Source organism: Fistularia commersonii, chromosome 13 (genome assembly GCF_037954325.1).
Source record: "Fistularia commersonii isolate RoL2024-O1a breed Wild chromosome 13, RoL_Fcom_v1.0, whole genome shotgun sequence".
In the NCBI taxonomy this organism is placed as follows: domain Eukaryota; kingdom Metazoa; phylum Chordata; class Actinopteri; order Syngnathiformes; family Fistulariidae; genus Fistularia; species Fistularia commersonii.
In genome coordinates this window covers 4,918,651-4,940,624 of record NC_141296.1, presented here as the reverse complement: position 1 = coordinate 4,940,624, position 21,974 = coordinate 4,918,651, and the positions used below count along the sequence as shown (strand labels likewise).

Here is a 21,974-nt window from a genome sequence, read left to right as displayed (position 1 = left end):
ATGGGGGGGCACTGCATCACCATTTCATCCAGCGAGCCTCCAAAACTTGTTGAAAGTACTTTTTGAGCTTCCTCTTAAAACATTATCCAGTATATCCTTGTATAAATGAAGGTTAAAATGGTAATGTGAAAATTATTTGGAATATATTGAGTCATTCATTGTGTTTTCATACATGAAACGCGTTTACCGGAAGATTAATTACCTTTCCGATCTGCTTACCTTCAACAAAAAACGGTTAAGTTATCAATTCAACGAGTTCGTTTACGTCGCAGCTTTATTTATATATTCTTGTCGACTGGAAGAAAATCAGACTAATTTTCTATGTTTGTTAGTTTTTTTAATTTTGACAACAACCATAAAAATATATGAGTGGTTAGTTAAAAGCTTTATTAAGTTAAGCTAGAAGCTGCGTTTCAAATTAATAGCTCCCCCCTTTAGCTAACGGTTACTAGCAAACATTTTGATAATTATTAAAACCAAAAAGAATGCCTCAGTGTCAACCTTTGAAAAAGCAAGCACAGTCATTACAGTGCGATTAACTGTATTCATTTAACAATTTTACATACAGTTTTTACTGGTAACTAATCTTTGCCGCAGTGCTGACTGTTATTAGGGATAACCAATACATATTGTGATGTGTGGAATATTCTATTTATTCAAATGTGTAAAGTGCATACAACTCACCATCACAATTATCATTTGCAGCTACGGGAATCCACTCAAACATCCGTTCGTCCTGTATGCGAAGAAATCTCTCAAAGACAGCAAACGGTGAGTGGGTTTCTTTGATTTTACTCAGTTAAAAAGCAGGCACCATTGTATTTGACAATGTTAGAAACCTGGATATTGGTCGTCAAACACAAATCTAGATTATTCCCACTCAGAAGTAAACCCTTCACTTTTCTCATGTTATGTTATTTTGTGTTGCTTTTTGCAATTTAACCATCAGACAGTGGTAAAGGACGAACTGACACAAACCTATGAGCTTGTGTGTCTAAGCGATCACTCTTCTTTGCTAATGATATTTAATTTATATATCTTACCGTGTGGAGGGTTTTTGTTGTTGAGAAATTATGACAGGTGTTTAGCTTGTATCCTTCTATTTTGAAAACACCTAACTCAGATGAAATCCATGGCCCATTAAACTGTCCAGCATTCACTGGACAGGAATAAGACATTTGATAACATGAAAACAACTTAGCAGAGAATTAATGAATAACCCTTGCCATATACCCCCCCCAGTTGTTTATTACTCCCTTAGTCTATATCCCATATTCCAAAGTACCATCATAAATTTTAAAAAGATAGACAATATTACATCAAAATGAATGTGTTCTGCTAGTACCAAAATATGATTTAGCTGCTGTGATATTTTCAACGTTACTCAAATTTTCTTTGGTTGAATATCATTCAGCATAAAGCCCACATTGCTAATGGTGACATTTGTGTTAACTGTCCACCTTGTAAAACCATAAACCTACTTCAGTTCCCCAAGGGCTGTAGATTAATGTATTTATTTTCTCTGATTTCTTTGTGGTAACAAGACAATCATTAAATTGCCTCTGGAGAACAAAACTTGTTTCTCCCAATAATTCCTCACCTTGTCATCTGGAGAACAAAACTTGTTTCTCACAATAATTTCTTGCCTTGTCATTAGAATATTTTTTTTTGCAATTTCAGATTCTGGATCCCCATATCAGAATATCCCAGACCAGACTCATGACTTAAATTGCTCTCTAATAGCTCCTATAGATAATGTAGAACTTGCTGTGTCATCTGTCTGTATCATTATTAGCTTGGTTATATTTTCTCACTATTTCAGTAAACTGAGTTTTGCTTTCTTATGGCAATGACATAAATGATCTACCACTACCATGAGAAATAAGATCCTTATCCTGAGCAAATAGATGGATAAAGTTCACAAATCTATTGCCCAGAGGACATAATGAAGCACTGTCATAGTTCAGTCTACTCGCCTGAAGGCTGACCCTCATATTTAACTGGACTCTGTCGGTGCAGAGTAGTTTTTGTTGCGATAGGGATACACACCCCATTTAAAACAAAAAGATTACAAATGAATGTAGTCTATGTCTCAATTTTATTTAACTGTTTGTTTGGATGTTTGTAAACCCAGAACACACAAAGTTTGTTACACAGCTGCTTGTTAGAGATTCTTGGGTCAGACCTCTTAAATTTAAGGCCTACTTTTGAATTTACCCTTGTTTAAATGTTTAAAGACAGATATTTAAAAACATTTATGTCTATATATTTGTATTTGTAGATTTAAGATATTGAGAAACTGTTCAATTTAAAAACTTTCCTCCTTGTGCTACATATTGCAGATGCAGATGATTACACCATTATTTTGCTTACATTCATAGAAGTTAAGACACTGCATAGCCTGTTTGCCAAAAGCCTTCTATGAGGGGACTTGTCAAATGTGATTGGTAATCAATTAAGATAAATGAAATGAGTGTTTTTTGTTGTAATTTAGGGTCAATTATAACTATTGAATTTGTTGTAATTATGACACAATTTTGCTGTACTGTTCTGAGTGGGCAGGGTACGGTCAGGGCAGTGCATATATTCATGACACTGACTTGTGAATTCTATCTGGTTTCAGATAAAACTGCATACTGAATGAATGCTTCGGTAACCTGGCCTTCTTAATATATTAACAAAGAAAAAATAGGAACACATTGAATAGCATCTGTGTCTTGTGTTGAACATGAGATCAACAAATTGATAAAAACTCCCATGACAACTGTGCATTGATTTATGTATAATGGATGGAAGTTAATCATGAGACCTCTCAGTGGTCAACAAAACTCTTGTAATTTTTTGTTAAAAAGATATAAAGATCACAATACTCACATACTGAATTATAATTTGAACAATTAGTAAATGATAAACATCTGATTAACACAATTTACATAAAATTTATAGTACTTAATACTACAAATAAACAGATTCAATATTTTTTTAAATTAGTTTATTTTGCAGAATGCACACAAGAAATGACCCAAGAATCATGCTCCATTTCAGGCAGAACTGATTTAACTGTGCAACTTTCTATTAACAAAGCTTTAGTTAGCAAACAAGTTACATAAAAAAAAAACAACCTTTATTTGTGACATTTTATGATTTCATGTGTGTGAAATGAGAGTGAAAAAAGTAGATCAAACTGTTAACAAAGAAAATCATATGAACAAAACATGATTAAACAAATTAAGAAAATGCTTCGATTTCATAAACATTACATAATTTATTGTTGAAAAATATACTTAAAAACAGACGAGACAGGTTCTTTAGAACATTAATAGTTTCCAAACAAAGTGATTGTCCTTGCAATTGTGATCTTTTAAACATTATTACTCTACAGAATGTTATACAGGGTCAGCTCTATGTTACGTAAATATGCTTCTGCACTGATTATTCAATATCAAAGCTTAAAAATAAATTCAGTTCATACATAAAACAGTAGCTGTTTATATTTTTTTTGTTTGTATAAACAATGTTTTCCTTCAAAGTAACTACTGTAACTATCATGATGTAAAATGACCCTGGATACAAATTCACCTCAATCATTCATTAACAACATACATTTAATAGAATGTAAGACAAAATAGCCAATCTTGTAATAAACTGTTGAAAATTTGCTGAGTTTGTGTATACTCAATAAATCTGGACTATGTACAAAAATATTTATTACAATACAAATTTATCTTATTTACAGTTGGAAGGTAATTTAAACAATCTCATGTAATCTTGTTTCTCTTGAGGAAAAAAACTGAGTTTCCAGCATTGAGATGATGTTGTACTTCTCCGGTTTTTAAGAGTGAGGGTTTTAAGATTTTTGGCAGATTGAGGGAAAACATGAGAATGTTTAACTTGCCTAACAATGAATCATTTCTTTGGTGAAACAGATAGTTCAACTCTTGGGAACCTGAAACCACCCCTAGAACCACTATCACTACTGGAAGATGATGATAATCTTATTTTTTTCGGGGGCAAAGGCATACCTACACTTCCTTCTACTCCTGCTTCACTGTCCTCACCCAAAGTCACTTCATACGAGCCTTTAGACTTTGAACCAAAACCTCCAAATGTGCCAAACTTTAACTTGCCTTTCTTTCCTTTGACCTTTGACCCTCCTATGTCTAATGCGATGTCTCCAGTCTCTGCTTCTAAGTGAGTGGCTGGAGTACTCATTGCAAGCCCCCCTTCATCACTTAGAGATGAAGACCGATGCCTTGATTTCTTAAATAGATCCAGTGAGGCTGACTTGCCTTTTGGTGAAATACTGAGATTTGCGTCACCCTCTAAATGTACTTTTCCACCTTGCACACGAAAGTCTTTTGAGGCCTGACTGTCTTTTCCACTACCACTTAATTCTAACTCTGGTCCTCGTAGGTCACCTGCACTACTGACCTTTACTTTTGATTTGCCAAAAAGTTTTGGCATCTTCACCTTTACTTTGCCTTCACTGTGTCTGAGTTCTGGACCTGACACCTCGATATGTTGTGACATGCCTTCACAACTGACAGACGGGGGCTGTAGATGTATGTCTCCACCAGCAGCAAAGTCTGATTCAACCTTTCCTACTACTTTAAGGTCATCTTCCTGGGGCAGCGCAATTCCAAACTTTGGTATTTTCATTTTTGGAAATGTAACCATACCCTCTGGGTATTGAAGGCCAGTACTTAAACGGACCCCTGAAAGAGTTGTGTCAAACTCGCCACTGCCTGTTACCTTAGCATTTGGGCCTAAAGATATGGTTGCCCCACCTTGCTTTACTTTTGCATCAACTCCAGATGACGACACGTTGACATTTGGCATTTTAAAATTAGATGTCTTTAACTTCCCATCTTTTCCTTCCAAATCAAGATTGGGGATTGAACCAGAACCAGAACCCTCAACTGAAGTCGTCAAGCTAGCAGATGGCAAAACTATATCAGGTGATTTCAATCCCTCAGATGAAGACATGTCACCTTTCACTTTTGGTGATTTAATGTCTAATTCTACATCAGGAAAACTGATTTTACCAAAAAGAGACTTCTTTGTCTTCGTTCCTTTGAGATGAATATTAGGTGTGGCAACGTCAAGATCTACTGTTTGTGCTTCTACATCAATATCAGGTTTCTTTACCTTTCCCTTCACTTTGGGGAGTTTGAATTTCCCTTTATTCCCCTTTACGTTGATGTCAATAGCAGGGGCATCAGCACTTGCTTCAGGGCTCTCAACATTGATTTCAGGTTTGCAACCTTTGGTGCCAATACTGAGTGTGGATTTAGGGCCTCCTCCCATTGATGATATCCCAAACTTTGGACTTTTGAATTTTGGAAATGTAACAGCAGTACTTTCCAGATCAGAAGACACACCATCAAATTTAATATTAGGCATATTGATATCCATATTCACATCTTTTATATCCCCCTCAAATTTGGGAATTGATGCATCAATAACTCCTTTCACTTCTGGACCTTCAGCTTTGATTTCAGGGGGATTGATACTTCCCTTGACCTTCTGACCTGACAAATCAATCCCTCCCTTTATACTGGGTCCTTTTACATTTAGGTCCCATTCTGGTGTTTTCGGACCTGAAATTGAAGGTAGCTTGATTTTTGGACCTTTGAGTTTAGAATCTCTTCCCTGGACATCCACGTCAGGCCCTTTTATATCACCACTGGGAAGCTCAATGTCAATATCAGCTTTGGGAAGGTTGATGTCAACATCTGGTCCCTCCACTTTTGGACCTTTAAAACCAAATCCTGGTATTTTGAATTTGGGCAATTCAAATCCACCCTGTGGACCTTCAACATTGACTTCTGGTGCTTTGATGTCTAATCCTGGTGCTTTAATGTCTCCTTCAATCTTTGGAGCTGACAAATCCACATCACCTTTAATATTGGGACCTTTCAGATTGAAGTCCACATCTGGCATGGAGAGTTTTGGTCCAGAGATATGTGGCATCTTGAATTTTGGCCCCTTGATCTTTCCACTTGGACCATCAATGTCAACATCTGGTCCTTCAATGTTCATTTCAGGGCCTTTAACAGCAAGGTCAGCTTTGGGAAGACTGACATCAATGTCTGGTCCTTCAATGCTGGGGCCTTTCACACCAAAGGAGGGCAGTTTAAACTTGGGCATCTTGAATCCTCCTTTTTGACCTTCAAGATTAAGATCTGGTCCCTCAAGATCAACTTCTGGTACTTTGATGTCAACATTAGGGGCCTTAATGTCAAGCTCAGCTTTAGGAAGGTTGATGTCAACATCTGGTCCCTCCAGTTTTGGACCTTTAGAACCAAATCCTGGCATTTTGATTTTGGGCAGTTCAAATCCACCCTGTGGACCTTCAATTTTGACGTCTGGTGCTTTGATGTCTACTCCTGGTACTTTAATGTCTCCTTCAATCTTAGGAGCTGACAGATCCACATCACCTTTAATATTGGGACCTTTCATATTGAAGTCCACATCTGGCATGGAGAGTTTTGGTCCAGAGATATGTGGCATCTTGAATTTTGGGCCCTTGATCTTTCCACTTGGACCATCAATGTCAACATCTGGTCCTTCAATGTTCATTTCCGGGCCTTTGACCTCAAGGTCAGCTTTTGGAAGGGTGACATCAATGTCTGGTCCTTCAATGTTGGGACCTTTCACACCAAAGGAGGGTAGTTTAAACTTGGGCATCTTGAATCCTCCTTTGTGACCTTCAATATTAACTTCTGGTCCCTCAAGATCAACCTCTGGTACTTTAACATCAACTTTAGGGGCCTTGATGTCAATGTCAGCTTTGGGAAGGTTGATGTCAACATCTGGTCCCTCCAGTTTTGGACCTTTGAAACCAAATCCTGGCATTTTGATTTTGGGCAATTCAAATCCACCCTGTGAACCTTCAATTTTGACGTCTGGTGCTTTGATGTCTAATCCTGGTGCTTTAATGTCTCCTTCGATCTTAGGGACTGACACATCCATATCACCTTTGATATTGGGACCTTTCAGGTTGAAGTCCACATCTGGCATGGAGAGTTTTGGTCCAGAGATATGTGGCATCTTGAATTTTGGGCCCTTGATCTTTCCACTGGGACTGTCAATGTCAACGTCAACATCTGGTCCTTCAATGTTCATTTCTGGGCCTTTGACATCAAGGTCAGCTTTGGGAAGACTGACATCAATGTCTGGTCCTTCAATGTTGGGACCTTTCACACCAAAGGAGGGGAGTTTAAACTTGGGCATCTTGAATCCTCCTTTGTGACCTTCAAGATTAAGATCTGGTCCCTCGATGTCAACTTCTGGTAGTTTAACGTCAACATTAGGAGCCTTGATGTCAATATCAGCTTTGGGAAGGTTGATATCAACATCTGGTCCCTCTAGTTTTGGACCTTTGAAACCAAATCCTGGCATTTTGATTTTGGGCAATTCAAATCCACCCTGTGGACCTTCAATTTTGACGTCTGGTGCTTTGATGTCTACTCCTGGTCCTTCGATATCTAATCCTGGGGCTTTAATGTCTCCTTCAATCTTAGGAGCTGACAAATCAATATCACCTTTCAAATTGGGACCTTTCAGATTGAAGTCCACATCTGGCATGGAGAGTTTTGGTCCAGAGATATGTGGCATCTTGAATTTTGGGCCCCTGATCTTTCCACTTGGACCGTCGATGTCTACATCAGGTCCTTCAATGTTCATTTCAGGGCCTTTGACATCAAGGTCAGCTTTTGGAAGACTGACATCAATGTCTGGTCCTTCAATGTTGGGACCTTTCACACCAAAGGAGGGCAGTTTAAACTTGGGCATCTTGAATCCTCCTTTGTGACCTTCTATACTAACGTCTGGTCCCTCAAGATCAACCTCTGGTACTTTAACATCGACTTTAGGGGCCTTAATGTCAATATCAGCTTTAGGAAGGTTGATGTCAACATCTGGTCCCTCCAGTTTTGGACCTTTGAAACCAAATCCTGGCATTTTGATTTTGGGCAATTCAAATCCACCCTGTGGACCTTCAATATTGACGTCTGGTGCTTTGATGTCTAATCCTGGTGCTTTAATGTCTCCTTCAATCTTAGGAGCTGACAAATCCACATCACCTTTGAAATTTGGACCTTTCAGGTTGAAGTCCACATCTGGCATGGAGAGTTTTGGTCCAGAGATATGTGGCATCTTGAATTTTGGGCCCTTGATCTTTCCACTTGGACTGTCAATATCAACATCTGGTCCTTCAATGTTCACTTCTGGGCCTTTGACATCAACGTCAGCTTTTGGAAGGCTGACATCAATGTCTGGTCCTTCAATGTTGGGACCTTTCACACCAAAAGAGGGCAGTTTAAACTTGGGCATCTTGAATCCTCCTTTGTGACCTTCAATATTAAGATCTGGTCCCTCAAGATCAACCTCTGGTACTTTAACATCGACTTTAGGGGCCTTAATGTCAATATCAGCTTTAGGAAGGTTGATGTCAACATCTGGTCCCTCAACTTTTGGACCTTTGAAACCAAATCCTGGCATTTTCATTTTGGGCAATTCAAATCCACCCTGTGGACCTTCAACATTTACTTTGGGTGCTTTGATGTCTAATCCTGGTCCTTTAATGTCTCCTTCTATCTTAGGAACTGACACATCCATATCACCTTTGAAATTTGGACCTTTCAGATTGAAGTCCACGTCTGGCATGGAGAGTTTTGGTCCAGAGATATGTGGCATCTTGAATTTTGGGCCCTTGATCTTTCCACTTGGACTGTCAATATCAACATCTGGTCCTTCAATGTTCATTTCTGGGCCTTTGATATCAAGGTCAGCTTTTGGAAGGCTGACATCAATGTCTGGTCCTTCAATGTTGGGACCTTTCACACCAAAGGAGGGCATTTTAAACTTGGGCATCTTGAATCCTCCTTTGTGACCTTCAATATTAACATCTGGTCCCTCAACATCAACCTCTGGTAATTTGACATCGACTTTAGGGGCCTTAATGTCAATATCAGCTTTAGGAAGGTTGATGTCAACGTCTGGTCCCTCCAGTTTTGGACCTTTGAAACCAAATCCTGGCATTTTGATTTTGGGCAATTCAAATCCACCCTGTGGACCTTCAACATTGACTTCTGGTGCTTTGATGTCTAACCCTGGTGCTCTAAAATCTCCTTCAATCTTAGGGACTGACACATCCATATCACCTTTGAAATTTGGACCTTTCAGATTGAAGTCCACATCTGGCATGGAGAGTTTTGGTCCAGAGATATGTGGCATCTTGAATTTTGGGCCCTTGATCTTTCCACTTGGACTGTCGATGTCTACATCAGGTCCTTCAATGTTCATTTCCGGGCCTTTGACATCAAGGTCAGCTTTGGGAAGACTGACATCAATGTCTGGTCCTTCAATGTTGGGACCTTTCACGCCAAAGGAGGGCATTTTAAACTTGGGCATCTTAAATCCTCCTTTGTGACCTTCTATACTAAGATCTGGTCCCTCAAGATCAACCTCTGGTACTTTAACATCGACTTTAGGGGCCTTGATGTCAATATCAGCTTTGGGAAGGTTGATGTCAACATCTGGTCCCTCAACTTTTGGACCTTTGAAACCAAATCCTGGCATTTTCATTTTGGGCAATTCAAATCCACCCTGTGGACCTTCAACATTTACTTTGGGTGCTTTGATGTCTAATCCTGGTCCTTTAATGTCTCCTTCTATCTTAGGAACTGACACATCCATATCACCTTTGAAATTTGGACCTTTCAGATTGAAGTCCACATCTGGCATGGAGAGTTTTGGTCCAGAGATATGTGGCATCTTGAATTTTGGGCCCTTGATCTTTCCACTTGGACTGTCAATGTCAACATCTGGTCCCTCAATGTTCATTTCAGGGCCTTTGACGTCAAGGTCAGCTTTTGGAAGATTGACATCAATGTCTGGTCCTTCAATGTTGGGACCTTTCACACCAAAGGAGGGCAGTTTAAACTTGGGCATCTTGAATCCTCCTTTGTGACCTTCAAGATTAAGATCTGGTCCCTCGAGGTCAACTTCCGGTAGTTTAACGTCAACATTAGGAGCCTTGATGTCAATGTCAGCTTTGGGAAGGTTGATGTCAACATCTGGTCCCTCTAATTTTGGACCCTTGAAACCAAAGCCTGGCATTTTGATTTTGGGCAATTCAAATCCACCTTCAACATTGACTTCTGGTGCTTTGATGTCTAATCCTGGTGCTTTAATGTCTCCTTCAATCTTCGGAGCTGACAGATCCACATCCCCTTTAATATTGGGACCTTTCAGATTGAAGTCCACATCTGGCATGGAGAGTTTTGGTCCAGAGATATGTGGCATCTTGAATTTTGGGCCCTTGATCTTTCCACTCGGACCATCAATGTCAACATCTGGTCCTTCAATGTTCATTTCCGGGCTTTTGACGTCAAGGTCAGCTTTGGGAAGACTGACATCAATGTCTGGTCCTTCAATGTTGGGACCTTTCATACCAAAGGAGGGCAGTTTAAACTTGGGCATCTTGAATCCTCCTTTGTGACCTTCTATACTAAGATCTGGTCCCTCGAGGTCGACATCTGGTACTTTAACGTTCACATTAGGGGCCTTGATGTCAATATCAGCTTTGGGAAGGTTGATGTCAACATCTGGTCCCTCTAATTTTGGACCCTTGAAACCAAAGCCTGGCATTTTGATTTTGGGCAGTTCAAATCCACCTTCAACATTGACTTCTGGTGCTTTGATGTCTAATCCTGGTGCTTTAATGTCTCCTTCAATCTTCGGAGCTGACAGATCCACATCACCTTTAATATTGGGACCTTTCAGATTGAAGTCCACATCTGGCATGGAGAGTTTTGGTCCAGAGATATGTGGCATCTTGAATTTTGGGCCCTTGATCTTTCCACTCGGACCATCAATGTCAACATCTGGTCCTTCAATGTTCATTTCAGGGCCTTTGACCTCAAGGTCGGCTTTGGGAAGACTGACATCAATGTCTGGTCCTTCAATGTTGGGACCTTTCACCCCAAAGGATGGCAGTTTAAACTTGGGCATCTTGAATCCTCCTTTGTGACCTTCTATACTAAGATCTGGTCCCTCGAGGTCAACCTCTGGTACTTTAACATCAACTTTAGGGGCCTTGATGTCAATATCAGCTTTGGGAAGGTTGATGTCAACATCTGGTCCCTCCAGTTTTGGACCTTTGAAACCAAATCCTGGCATTTTGATTTTAGGCAATTCAAATCCACCCTGTGGACCTTCAACATTGACTTCTGGTGCTTTAATGTCTCCTTCGATCTTAGGGACTGACACATCCATATCACCTTTGATATTGGGACCTTTCAGGTTGAAGTCCACATCTGGCATGGAGAGTTTTGGTCCAGAGATATGTGGCATCTTGAATTTTGGGCCCTTGATCTTTCCACTTGGACTGTCGATGTCAACATCTGGTCCTTCAATGTTCATTTCAGGGCCTTTGACATCAAGATCAGCTTTGGGAAGACTGACATCAATGTCTGGTCCTTCAATGTTTGGACCTTTCACACCAAAGGAGGGCAGTTTAAACTTGGGCATCTTGAATCCTCCTTTGTGACCTTCAAGATTAAGATCTGGTCCCTCGATGTCAACTTCTGGTAGTTTAACGTCAACATTAGGCGCCTTGATGTCAATATCAGCTTTGGGAAGGTTGATATCAACATCTGGTCCCTCCAGTTTTGGACCTTTGAAACCAAATCCTGGCATTTTGATTTTGGGCAATTCAAATCCACCCTGTGGACCTTCAACATTGACTTCTGGTGCTTTAATGTCTCCTTCAATCTTAGGAACTGACACATCCACATCACCTTTAATATTGGGACCTTTCAGGTTGAAGTCCACATCTGGCATGGAGAGTTTTGGTCCAGAGATATGTGGCATCTTGAATTTTGGGCCCTTGATCTTCCCACTTGGACTGTCAATGTCAACATCTGGTCCCTCAATGTTCATTTCGGGGCCTTTGACGTCAAGGTCAGCTTTAGGAAGACTGACATCAATGTCTGGTCCTTCAATGTTGGGGCCTTTCACACCAAAGGAGGGCAGTTTAAACTTGGGCATCTTGAATCCTCCTTTTTGACCTTCAATATTAAGATCTGGTCCCTCAAGATCAACTTCTGGTACTTTGATGTCCACATTTGGGGCCTTAATGTCAATATCAGCTTTGGGAAGGTTGATGTCAACATCTGGTCCCTCCAGTTTTGGACCCTTGAAACCAAATTCTGGCATTTTGATTTTGGGCAATTCAAATCCAGCCTTTGGACCTTCAATTTTGACGTCTGGTGCTTTAATGTCTAATCCTGGTGCTTTAATGTCACCTTCAATCTTCGGAGCTGACACATCCATATCACCTTTGAAATTTGGACCTTTCAGATTGAAGTCCACATCTGGCATGGAGAGTTTTGGTCCAGAGATATGTGGCATCTTGAATTTTGGGCCCTTGATCTTTCCACTCGGACCATCAATGTCAACATCTGGTCCTTCAATGTTCATTTCCGGGCCTTTGACGTCAAGGTCAGCTTTTGGAAGGCTGACATCAATGTCTGGTCCTTCAATGTTGGGACCTTTCACCCCAAAGGATGGCAGTTTAAACTTGGGCATCTTGAATCCTCCTTTGGGACCTTCAAGATTAAGATCTGGTCCCTCGAGGTCAACTTTCGGTAGTTTAACGTCAACATTAGGAGCCTTAATGTCAATATCAGCTTTAGGAAGGTTGATGTCAACATCTGGTCCCTCCACTTTTGGACCTTTAAAACCGAATTCTGGCATTTTGATTTTGGGCAATTCAAATCCACCCTGTGGACCTTCAATGTTGACTTCTGGTGCTTTGATGTCTACTCCTGGCGCTTTAATGTCACCTTCAATCTTCGGAGCTGACACATCCACATCACCTTTGAAATTTGGACCTTTCAGATTGAAGTCCACATCTGGCATGGAGAGTTTTGGTCCAGAGATATGTGGCATCTTGAATTTTGGGCCCTTGATCTTTCCACTTGGACCATCAATGTCAACATCTGGTCCTTCAATGTTCATTTCCGGGCCTTTGACATCAAGGTCAGCTTTTGGAAGACTGACATCAATGTCTGGTCCTTCAATGTTGGGACCTTTCACACCAAAGGACGGTAGTTTGAATTTGGGCATTTTAAATCCTGGCCTTTGGCCTTCAATATTAATATCTGGTCCCTCAACATCCATTGCAGGGGTTTTTATGTCTCCTTCAATTTTGGGAAGTGACATGTCCACGTCTCCTTTCATTTTTGGACCCTTAACATTCAATTCCCAGTTCGGCATTTTGGGCCCTGAAATTTTTGGCATCTTTATTTGTGGTCCTTTGAGATTAATATCAGGGGTTTCTACATCCACATCTGGTCCTTTTATTTCAACTTTTGGTCCTTTAATGTCAATTTCCTTTTTCTCAATTTTTGGACCTTTGATGCCAAAGTCTGGCATTTTAATTTGAGGAATTTCTGTATCAGTTTCTGGGCCTTTAAATCCTACTTGAGGTCCTTTAACCTCCATTCCTGGTGCATTAATATTTCCTTCAATCTTTTGAGCTGTCAAATCCACATCGCTTTTTAGACTGGGACCTTTCAAATTAAAATGTACATCAGGCAGATTTATTTTATGTCCTGATATTGATGGCATTTTAAGTTTTGGTCCTTTTATTTTTGCATCAGGGCTCTCAACTTTTACTTCTAGTCCTTCAGTTTCAACATCTGGAATTTTTATGTCTGTTCCAGCTCTTGAGGCATTCATGTCAATATCTGGCATTTCAACCTTAGGAACCTTGAACCCAAACTTTGGCATTTTAAATTTGGTTCCTTTCACTTTTGGGCCGCTCATACCGATCTCAGCATCAAGGCCTTCCAAGCTACCAGCCTTCCCTTTGATGTTTACATCTCCTTGCAATGGTTTTGCTTCAATTTCATGGGACTTAATCTTGGGACCCTTGAATCCGAACTTCGGCATTTTGAATTTTGATTTTTTCGGGCTGATCTCTGGAACATCAACATTGACATCTGGTGCATCAATTTCAGGTAATTTCTTTGATGGTAATTTGATTTTTGGTCCAACCAAATTACCTTCAATAGAGCCAACATCAACCCTAGGAATTTTTATATCAACCTCTGGTGTTTTCATTTCTCCTTGAATCTTTGGAACTGCAACATTTCCTTTTATCTTTGGTGATTTTACATTAACATCAACATCAGGTATTGTAGGTCCAGATATTGAAGGCAACTTAAACTGTGCTCCTTTCAATTTTCCATCTGGTCCTTCAAGATCAATATCTGGGCCCTGAAGCTCAATGTCTGCCTTGCCAAAATCTCCCTTAATCTTTGGGGCTGACACATCCACATCACCTTTGAAATTGGGACCTTTCAGATTGAAGTCCACATCTGGCATGGAGAGTTTTGGTCCAGAGATATGTGGCATCTTGAATTTTGGGCCCTTGATCTTTCCACTTGGACCGTCGATGTCAACATCTGGTCCTTCGATGTTCATTTCGGGGCCTTTGACGTCAAGGTCAGCTTTGGGAAGACTGACATCAATGTCTGGTCCTTCAATGTTTGGACCTTTCACACCAAAGGAGGGCATTTTAAACTTGGGCATCTTTAATCCTCCTTTATGACCCTCAATATTAACATCTGGTCCTTCGAGATTGACTTCTGGTACTTCAACATCAACATTAGGGGCCTTTATGTCAATGTCAGCTTTGGGAAGGTTGATGTCAACATCTGGTCCCTCCAGTTTTGGACCTTTGAAACCAAATCCTGGCATTTTGATTTTGGGCAATTCAAATCCACCCTGTGGACCTTCAATATTGACGTCTGGTGCTGTGATGTCTAATTTTGGTGCTTTAATGTCTCCTTCAATCTTAGGGACTGACACATCCACATTACCTTTGAAATTTGGACCTTTCAGATTGAAGTCCACATCTGGCATGGAGAGTTTTGGTCCAGAGATATGTGGCATCTTGAGTTTTGGGCCCTTGATCTTTCCACTTGGACTATCAATGTCTAACTCAGGTCCTTCAATGTTCATTTCAGGGCCTTTGACATCAAGGTCAGCTTTAGGAAGACTGACATCAATGTCTGGTCCTTCAATGTTGGGACCTTTCATACCAAAAGAGGGCAGTTTAAACTTGGGCATCTTGAATCCTCCTTTGTGACCTTCAATATTAAGATCTGGTCCCTCAAGATCAACCTCTGGTACTTTAACATCGACTTTAGGGGCCTTGATGTCAATATCAGCTTTAGGAAGGTTGATGTCAACATCTGGTCCCTCCACTTTTGGACCTTTAAAACCGAATTCTGGCATTTTGATTTTGGGCAATTCAAATCCACCCTGTGAACCTTCAATTTTGACGTCGGGTGCTTTGATGTCTAATTCTGGTGCTTTAATGTCACCTTCAATCTTCGGAGCTGACACATCCACATCACCTTTAATATTGGGACCTTTCAGGTTGAAGTCCACATCTGGCATGGAGAGTTTTGGTCCAGAGATATGTGGCATCTTGAATTTTGGGCCCTTGATTTTTCCACTTGGACCGTCAATGTCAACATCTGGTCCTTCAATGTTCATTTCAGGGCCTTTGACGTCAAGGTCAGCTTTGGGAAGACTGACATCAATGTCTGGTCCTTCAATGTTGGGACCTTTCACACCAAAGGAGGGCATTTTAAACTTGGGCATCTTGAATCCTCCTTTGTGACCTTCAAGATTAAGATCTGGTCCCTCGAGGTCAACTTCCGGTAGTTTAACGTCAACATTAGGAGCCTTGATGTCAATGTCAGCTTTAGGGAGGTTGATGTCAACATCTGGTCCCTCCACTTTTGGACCTTTAAAACCAAATCCTGGCATTTTGATTTTAGGCAATTCAAATCCACCCTGTGAACCTTCAATTTTGACGTCTGGTGCTTTGATGTCTACTCCTGGTGCTTTAATGTCTCCTTCAATCTTAGGGACTGACACATCCATATCACCTTTAATATTGGGACCTTTCAGGTTGAAGTCCACATCTGGCATGGAGAGTTTTGGTCCAGAGATATGTGGCATCTTGAATTTTGGGCCCTTGATCTTTCCACTTGGACCATCAATGTCAACATCTGGTCCTTCAATGTTCATTTCAGGGCCTTTGACATCAAGGTCAGCTTTGGGAAGACTGACATCAATGTCTGGTCCTTCAATGTTGGGACCTTTCACACCAAAGGAGGGTATTTTAAACTTGGGCATCTTGAATCCTCCTTTGTGACCTTCAAGATTAAGATCTGGTCCCTCGAGGTCAACTTTCGGTAGTTTAACGTCAACATTAGGAGCCTTGATGTCAATGTCAGCTTTGGGAAGGTTGATGTCAACATCTGGTCCCTCCACTTTTGGACCCTTAAAACCAAATTCTGGCATTTTCATTTTGGGCAATTCAAATCCACCCTGTGGACCTTCAATTTTGACGTCTGGTGCTTTAATGTCTACTCCTGGGGCCTTAATGTCTCCATCAATCTTAGGAGCTGACACATCCACATCACCTTTGAAATTTGGACCTTTTATATTGAAGTCCACATCTGGCATGGAGAGTTTTGGTCCAGAGATATGTGGCATCTTGAGTTTTGGGCCCTTGATCTTTCCACTTGGACCGTCAATGTCAACATCTGGTCCTTCAATGTTCATTTCCGGGCCTTTGACATCAAGGTCAGCTTTTGGAAGGCTGACATCAATGTCTGGTCCTTCAATGTTGGGACCTTTCACACCAAAGGAGGGCAGTTTAAACTTGGGCATCTTGAATCCTCCTTTGTGACCTTCAATATTAACATCTGGTCCCTCAAGGTCAACCTCTGGTAATTTAACATCGACTTTAGGGGCCTTAATGTCAATATCAGCTTTGGGAAGGTTGATGTCAACATCTGGTCCCTCCAACTTTGTACCCTTAAAACCGAATTCTGGCATTTTGATTTTGGGCAGTTCAAATCCACCCTGTGGACCTTCAATTTTGACGTCTGGTGCTTTGATGTCTACTCCTGGTACTTTAATGTCTCCTTCAATCTTAGGAGCTGACACATCCATATCGCCTTTGATATTTGGCCCCTTCAGATGGAGGTCCACATCTGGCATGGAGAGTTTTGGTCCAGAGATATGTGGCATCTTGAATTTTGGGCCCTTGATCTTTCCACTTGGACTGTCAATGTCAACATCTGGTCCCTCAATGTTCACTTCAGGGCCTTTGACCTCAAGGTCAGCTTTTGGAAGAGTGACATCAATGTCTGGTCCCTCAACATTTGCCCCTTTTGCACCGAAGGTGGGCAGTTTAAACTTGGGCATTTTGAATCCTCCTTTCTGACCTTCAATTTTAACATCTGGTCCCTCAAGATCGACTTTTGGTCCTTTAACATCGGCTTTAGGGGCCTTAATATTAATATCAGCTTTGGGAAGGTTGATGTCAACATCTGGTCCCTCCAGTTTTGGACCTTTAATATCTAATCCTGACATTTTTACTTTAGGTAATTCAAATCCCCCCCGTGGACCTTTAATGTTGACGTCAGGTGCTTTGATGTCTAATCCTGGTGCTTTGATGTCTCCTTTAATCTTTGGCACTGACACATTCATATCACCTTTAATATTGGGACCTTTCAGGTGTAAGTCCGCATCTGGCATGGAGAGTTTTGGTCCAGAGATATGTGGCACCTTGAATTTTGGGCCCTTGATCTTTCCACTTGGACCGTCAATGTCAACATCTGGTCCTTCGATGTTCATTTCTGGGCCTTTGACATCAAGGTCAGCTTTGGGAAGACTGACATCAATGTCTGGTCCTTCAATGTTGGGACCTTTCACACCAAAGGAGGGCACTTTAAACTTGGGCATCTTGAATCCTCCTTTGTGACCTTCAATATTCACATCTGGTCCCTCCAGGTCGACTTCTGGTAATTTAACATCCACATTAGGGGCCTTGATGTCAATATCAGCTTTGGGAAGGTTGATGTCAACATCTGGTCCCTCAAGTTTTGGACCTTTAAAACCAAATCCTGGCATTTTGATTTTGGGCAGTTCAAATCCACCCTGTTGACCCTCAATTTTAACGTCGGGTGCTTTAATGTCTAATTTTGGTGCCTTAATGTCTCCTTCAATCTTGGGAACTGAACCATCCACATCACCTTTGAAATTGGGACCTTTCATATGGAGGTCTACATCTGGCATGGAGAGTTTTGGTCCAGAGATATGTGGCATCTTGAATTTTGGGCCCTTGATCTTTCCACTTGGACTGTCAATGTCAACATCTGGTCCCTCAATGTTCATTTCAGGGCATTTGACGTCAAGGTCAGCTTTTGGAAGACTGACATCAATGTCTGGTCCTTCAATGTTGGGACCTTTCACACCAAAGGAAGGCATTTTAAACTTGGGCATCTTGAATCCTCCTTTGTGACCTTCAATATTAAGATCTGGTCCCTCAAGATCAACCTCTGGTACTTTAACATCGACTTTAGGGGCCTTGATGTCAATATCAGCTTTAGGAAGGTTGATGTCAACATCTGGTCCCTCCACTTTTGGACCTTTAAAACCGAATTCTGGCATTTTGATTTTGGGCAATTCAAATCCACCCTGTGGACCCTCAACTTTGACGTCAGGTGCTTTGATGTCTAATTTTGGTGCTTTGATGTCTCCTTCAATCTTAGGAGCTGAAACATCCACATCACCTTTGAAATTTGGACCTTTCAGGTGGAAGTCCGCATCTGGCACTGAAAATTTTGGTCCAGAGATATGAGGCATCTTGAGTTTTGGGCCCTTGATCTTTCCACTCGGACCATCAATGTCAACATCTGGTCCTTCGATGTTCATTTCAGGGCCTTTGACATCAAGGTCAGCTTTTGGAAGAGTGACATCAATGTCTGGTCCTTCAATGTTGGGACCTTTCACACCAAAGGAGGGCACTTTAAACTTGGGCATCTTAAATCCTCCTTTGTAACCTTCAATATTAACTTCTGGTCCTTCGAGGTCGACTTCTGGTACTTTAACGTCAACATTAGGGGCCTTGATGTCAATATCAGCTTTGGGAAGGTTGATGTCAACATCTGGTCCCTCCAGCCTTTGACCTTTGGTTCCAAATTCTGGTATTTTGATTTTGGGCAATTCAAATCCACCCTGTGAACCTTCAATGTTGACTTCGGGTGCTTTAATGTCTCCCTTAATCTTCGGAGCTGACACATCCACATCACATTTAAAATTGGGACCTTTCAGATTGATGTCCATTTCTGGCTTGGAGAGTTTTGGCCCAGAAATATGTGGCATCTTGAATTTTGGGCCCTTGATCTTTCCCCCTTTACCGTCAATGTCAACATCTGGTCCTTCAATGTTCATTTCTGGGCCTTTAACAGCAAGGTCAGCTTTGGGAAGACTCACATCAATGTCTGGTCCTTCAATGTTTGGACCTTTCACACCAAAGGAGGGCACTTTAAACTTGGGCATTTTGAATCCTCCTTTGTGACCTTCAATATTAAGATCTGGTCCCTCGAGGTCAACTTTTGGTACTTTAACGTCAACATTAGGGCCCTTAATGTCAATGTCAGCTTTAGGAAGGTTGATGTCAACATCTGGTCCCTCCACTTTTGGACCTTTAATATCTAATCCTGGCATTTTTACTTTAGGTAATTCAAATCCACCCTGTGGTCCTTCAATTTTGGCAGCTGGTGCTTTTATGTGTAATCCTGGTGCTTTGATATCTCCTTCCACCTTTGGAGCTGATACATCCACACCACCTTTGAAGTTAGGACCTTTCAGTTGGAAGTCCGCATCTGACATGGAGAGTTTTGGTCCAGAGACATGTGGCACCTTGAATTTTGGGCCCTTGATCTTTCCTTTTGCACCGTCAATGTCAACATCTGGTCCTTCAATAGTCATTTTAGAGCCTTTGACATCAATTTCAGCTTTTGGGAGACAGACATCAATGTCTGGTCCTTCAATCTTTCTTTCTGTGCCTTTGATATCAATGTCAGCTTTCGATTTTATGATGTTAACACTTCCCTTTTTTATGTCAATACCTGGTGATTTTACATTTATGTTAGCTGGAACTTTAACATTCACTTGTGGCCCTTTGATATCAGCATCAGGTAATTTTATGCCTTTGGTCGTTTGAACAGAAATATCAAAGTTACCTTCAATTTCACCCATTGAACCCTTAATATCCATACCGGATGTTTTTACTCCTCCTAAAATCGTTGAAGCTGATACGTCTGCATCACCTTTTACCTTGGGATCTTTTCTGTTGATATTTGGTCTTGTTTTTTGAATGTCGATATCAGAATGTGATATATCTCCGCCTCCAAGTTTTGGGCCTGATACATAAACATTCACATCACCTCCAAGTCCGGGATTTGTTATGTCATATTTGGATCCTTCATTGTTTGCACGGGGACCTTTTATTTGCACATGTGTGCTTTTAACACTCAGCTCAGGAGTTTTCATGTCATGTGCTAATGACTTATCTGCGTTGCCACCGAGTTTGATTTCGATATTGCTTTCGTCTGTCTTAACTTGCTTTACTCCTAAGGCTGGTTTGATAATTGATGACTTTTTCATGCCACTTACTGAAGTCTTACTGGACACTGATCCTCCTGTCTCTAGATCTTTTGAGCCGCCACTAAGTGTGACAGTAGGAAGATGTATTTTACTTGACTCTTTTTCCTTTGCATGAGTAACTGTCACAGCCACATCACCTAAGCCAGTGTCTTTTTCCTCTTGTGTTTTTTCAATGAATATACTTTTTCCTGGTAAAGACATTCCTATTGACCCTCCATTCTCACCAGCTGATGTACCATACCCTCTGTCAATGTTTATACCATCTTTCAGTGTCATAATTGTTTTTGACCCCTGAATGCTTTCATCCCCATGATCGCCAACCCCTCTTGAGAACTCAAAACCTCCCTGACCTTTGCTCCCTGTCCCTTCAAATTGAGAGCCTTTAATTGTGATGCCTGTGCCCCTTTCTCTTTCCAAATCTCTTGTAATCACTGTAGTTTTTACTCCTTCTTTGCTCCAAAATTCTTCCCCGGTCCTACCTGACGGGCTGCTATGCGTGATTCTCATGCTTGGGGAGCTATCCCCGGATTCATGCCTTATCACCTTGAATTCTGGGCTTGAAAGCTCATGCTGCTCACTCATACCACTCGGCATATCCACAGTGTAAGTTGTGATACGTCTTGTGATGGTGGTAATCGTGCTGCCATCACTGCTGGTGCTGCTATGCCGCTCAGTGCGCACATCAACTCCTTCCGCAAGTTCTTCAGACTTGAGCCTTGGTTTGATCTTTTTTGTGTATATCCTTTTATAGTCCTCGTCATCTCCACTCTAATAAGAGAAAAACAATTTACAAAATATATTACAATCCGTGTCTCCAATGTCTCCAATCTGTTCAATGTGCAAATCTGATAGAAAATGGAATTTGCTCTTCCATCACCATGTTACATCTCCACAAAAAAAGTAATTCAATAGTTCACAGTAGATTGTGTCAATTGCAGCTTACAGGTAATGTCACATACAATAAATCACATAATCTTATTCGAATAAAGTAAATGTTTAGTTCTACCAACACAGGTCTACAAATATATATAATCAATAAATGTATGTCAAAAGTACAAATATCTATATCCTGCAATAAATTTTAGAAGACGTGCGGATTTATGGCAAATATTCAGCTCTGTAGAAAACACAGCTATATATACTATAACCACTAAAGTTGCTGAGATTAACTTATAGTAGAACCTACTGTCGAAGGCTGCTACAATTACTCACAACAATTCACAAATCTTTATTATGTCTCTGATGAAAGAGACATTGGGCAATGTCAAGATAATTGGAATTTTGTGATGAATTTCATCCTTTTGTAAATATTCTGGCAATAATTTGTGAGCTGTTTAGTTTCCCAAATGAAACATCATCATCACCTTGAGGTAAAAGTAGAACTAAGTCGATTGTTTTCCAGTGCATGCTCTTCGGTG

General features: G+C 40.8%; 1 protein-coding gene across 1 annotated transcript in view; it reads right to left on the bottom strand.

Annotated features, from left to right (window-relative positions):
* Window positions 1-2,078: 2,078 nt before the first annotated feature.
* The window catches only part of ahnak (AHNAK nucleoprotein), a 31,854-nt gene continuing 11,958 nt past the window's right edge, over window positions 2,079-21,974 (bottom strand). Inside the window, exon 6 of the mRNA XM_086157725.1 lies at window positions 2,079-21,324. Coding sequence (XP_086013851.1) covers window positions 3,907-21,324 — 17,418 coding nt within the window. The 3' untranslated portion in view covers window positions 2,079-3,906. The remainder of the gene's footprint in view (window positions 21,325-21,974) is intronic.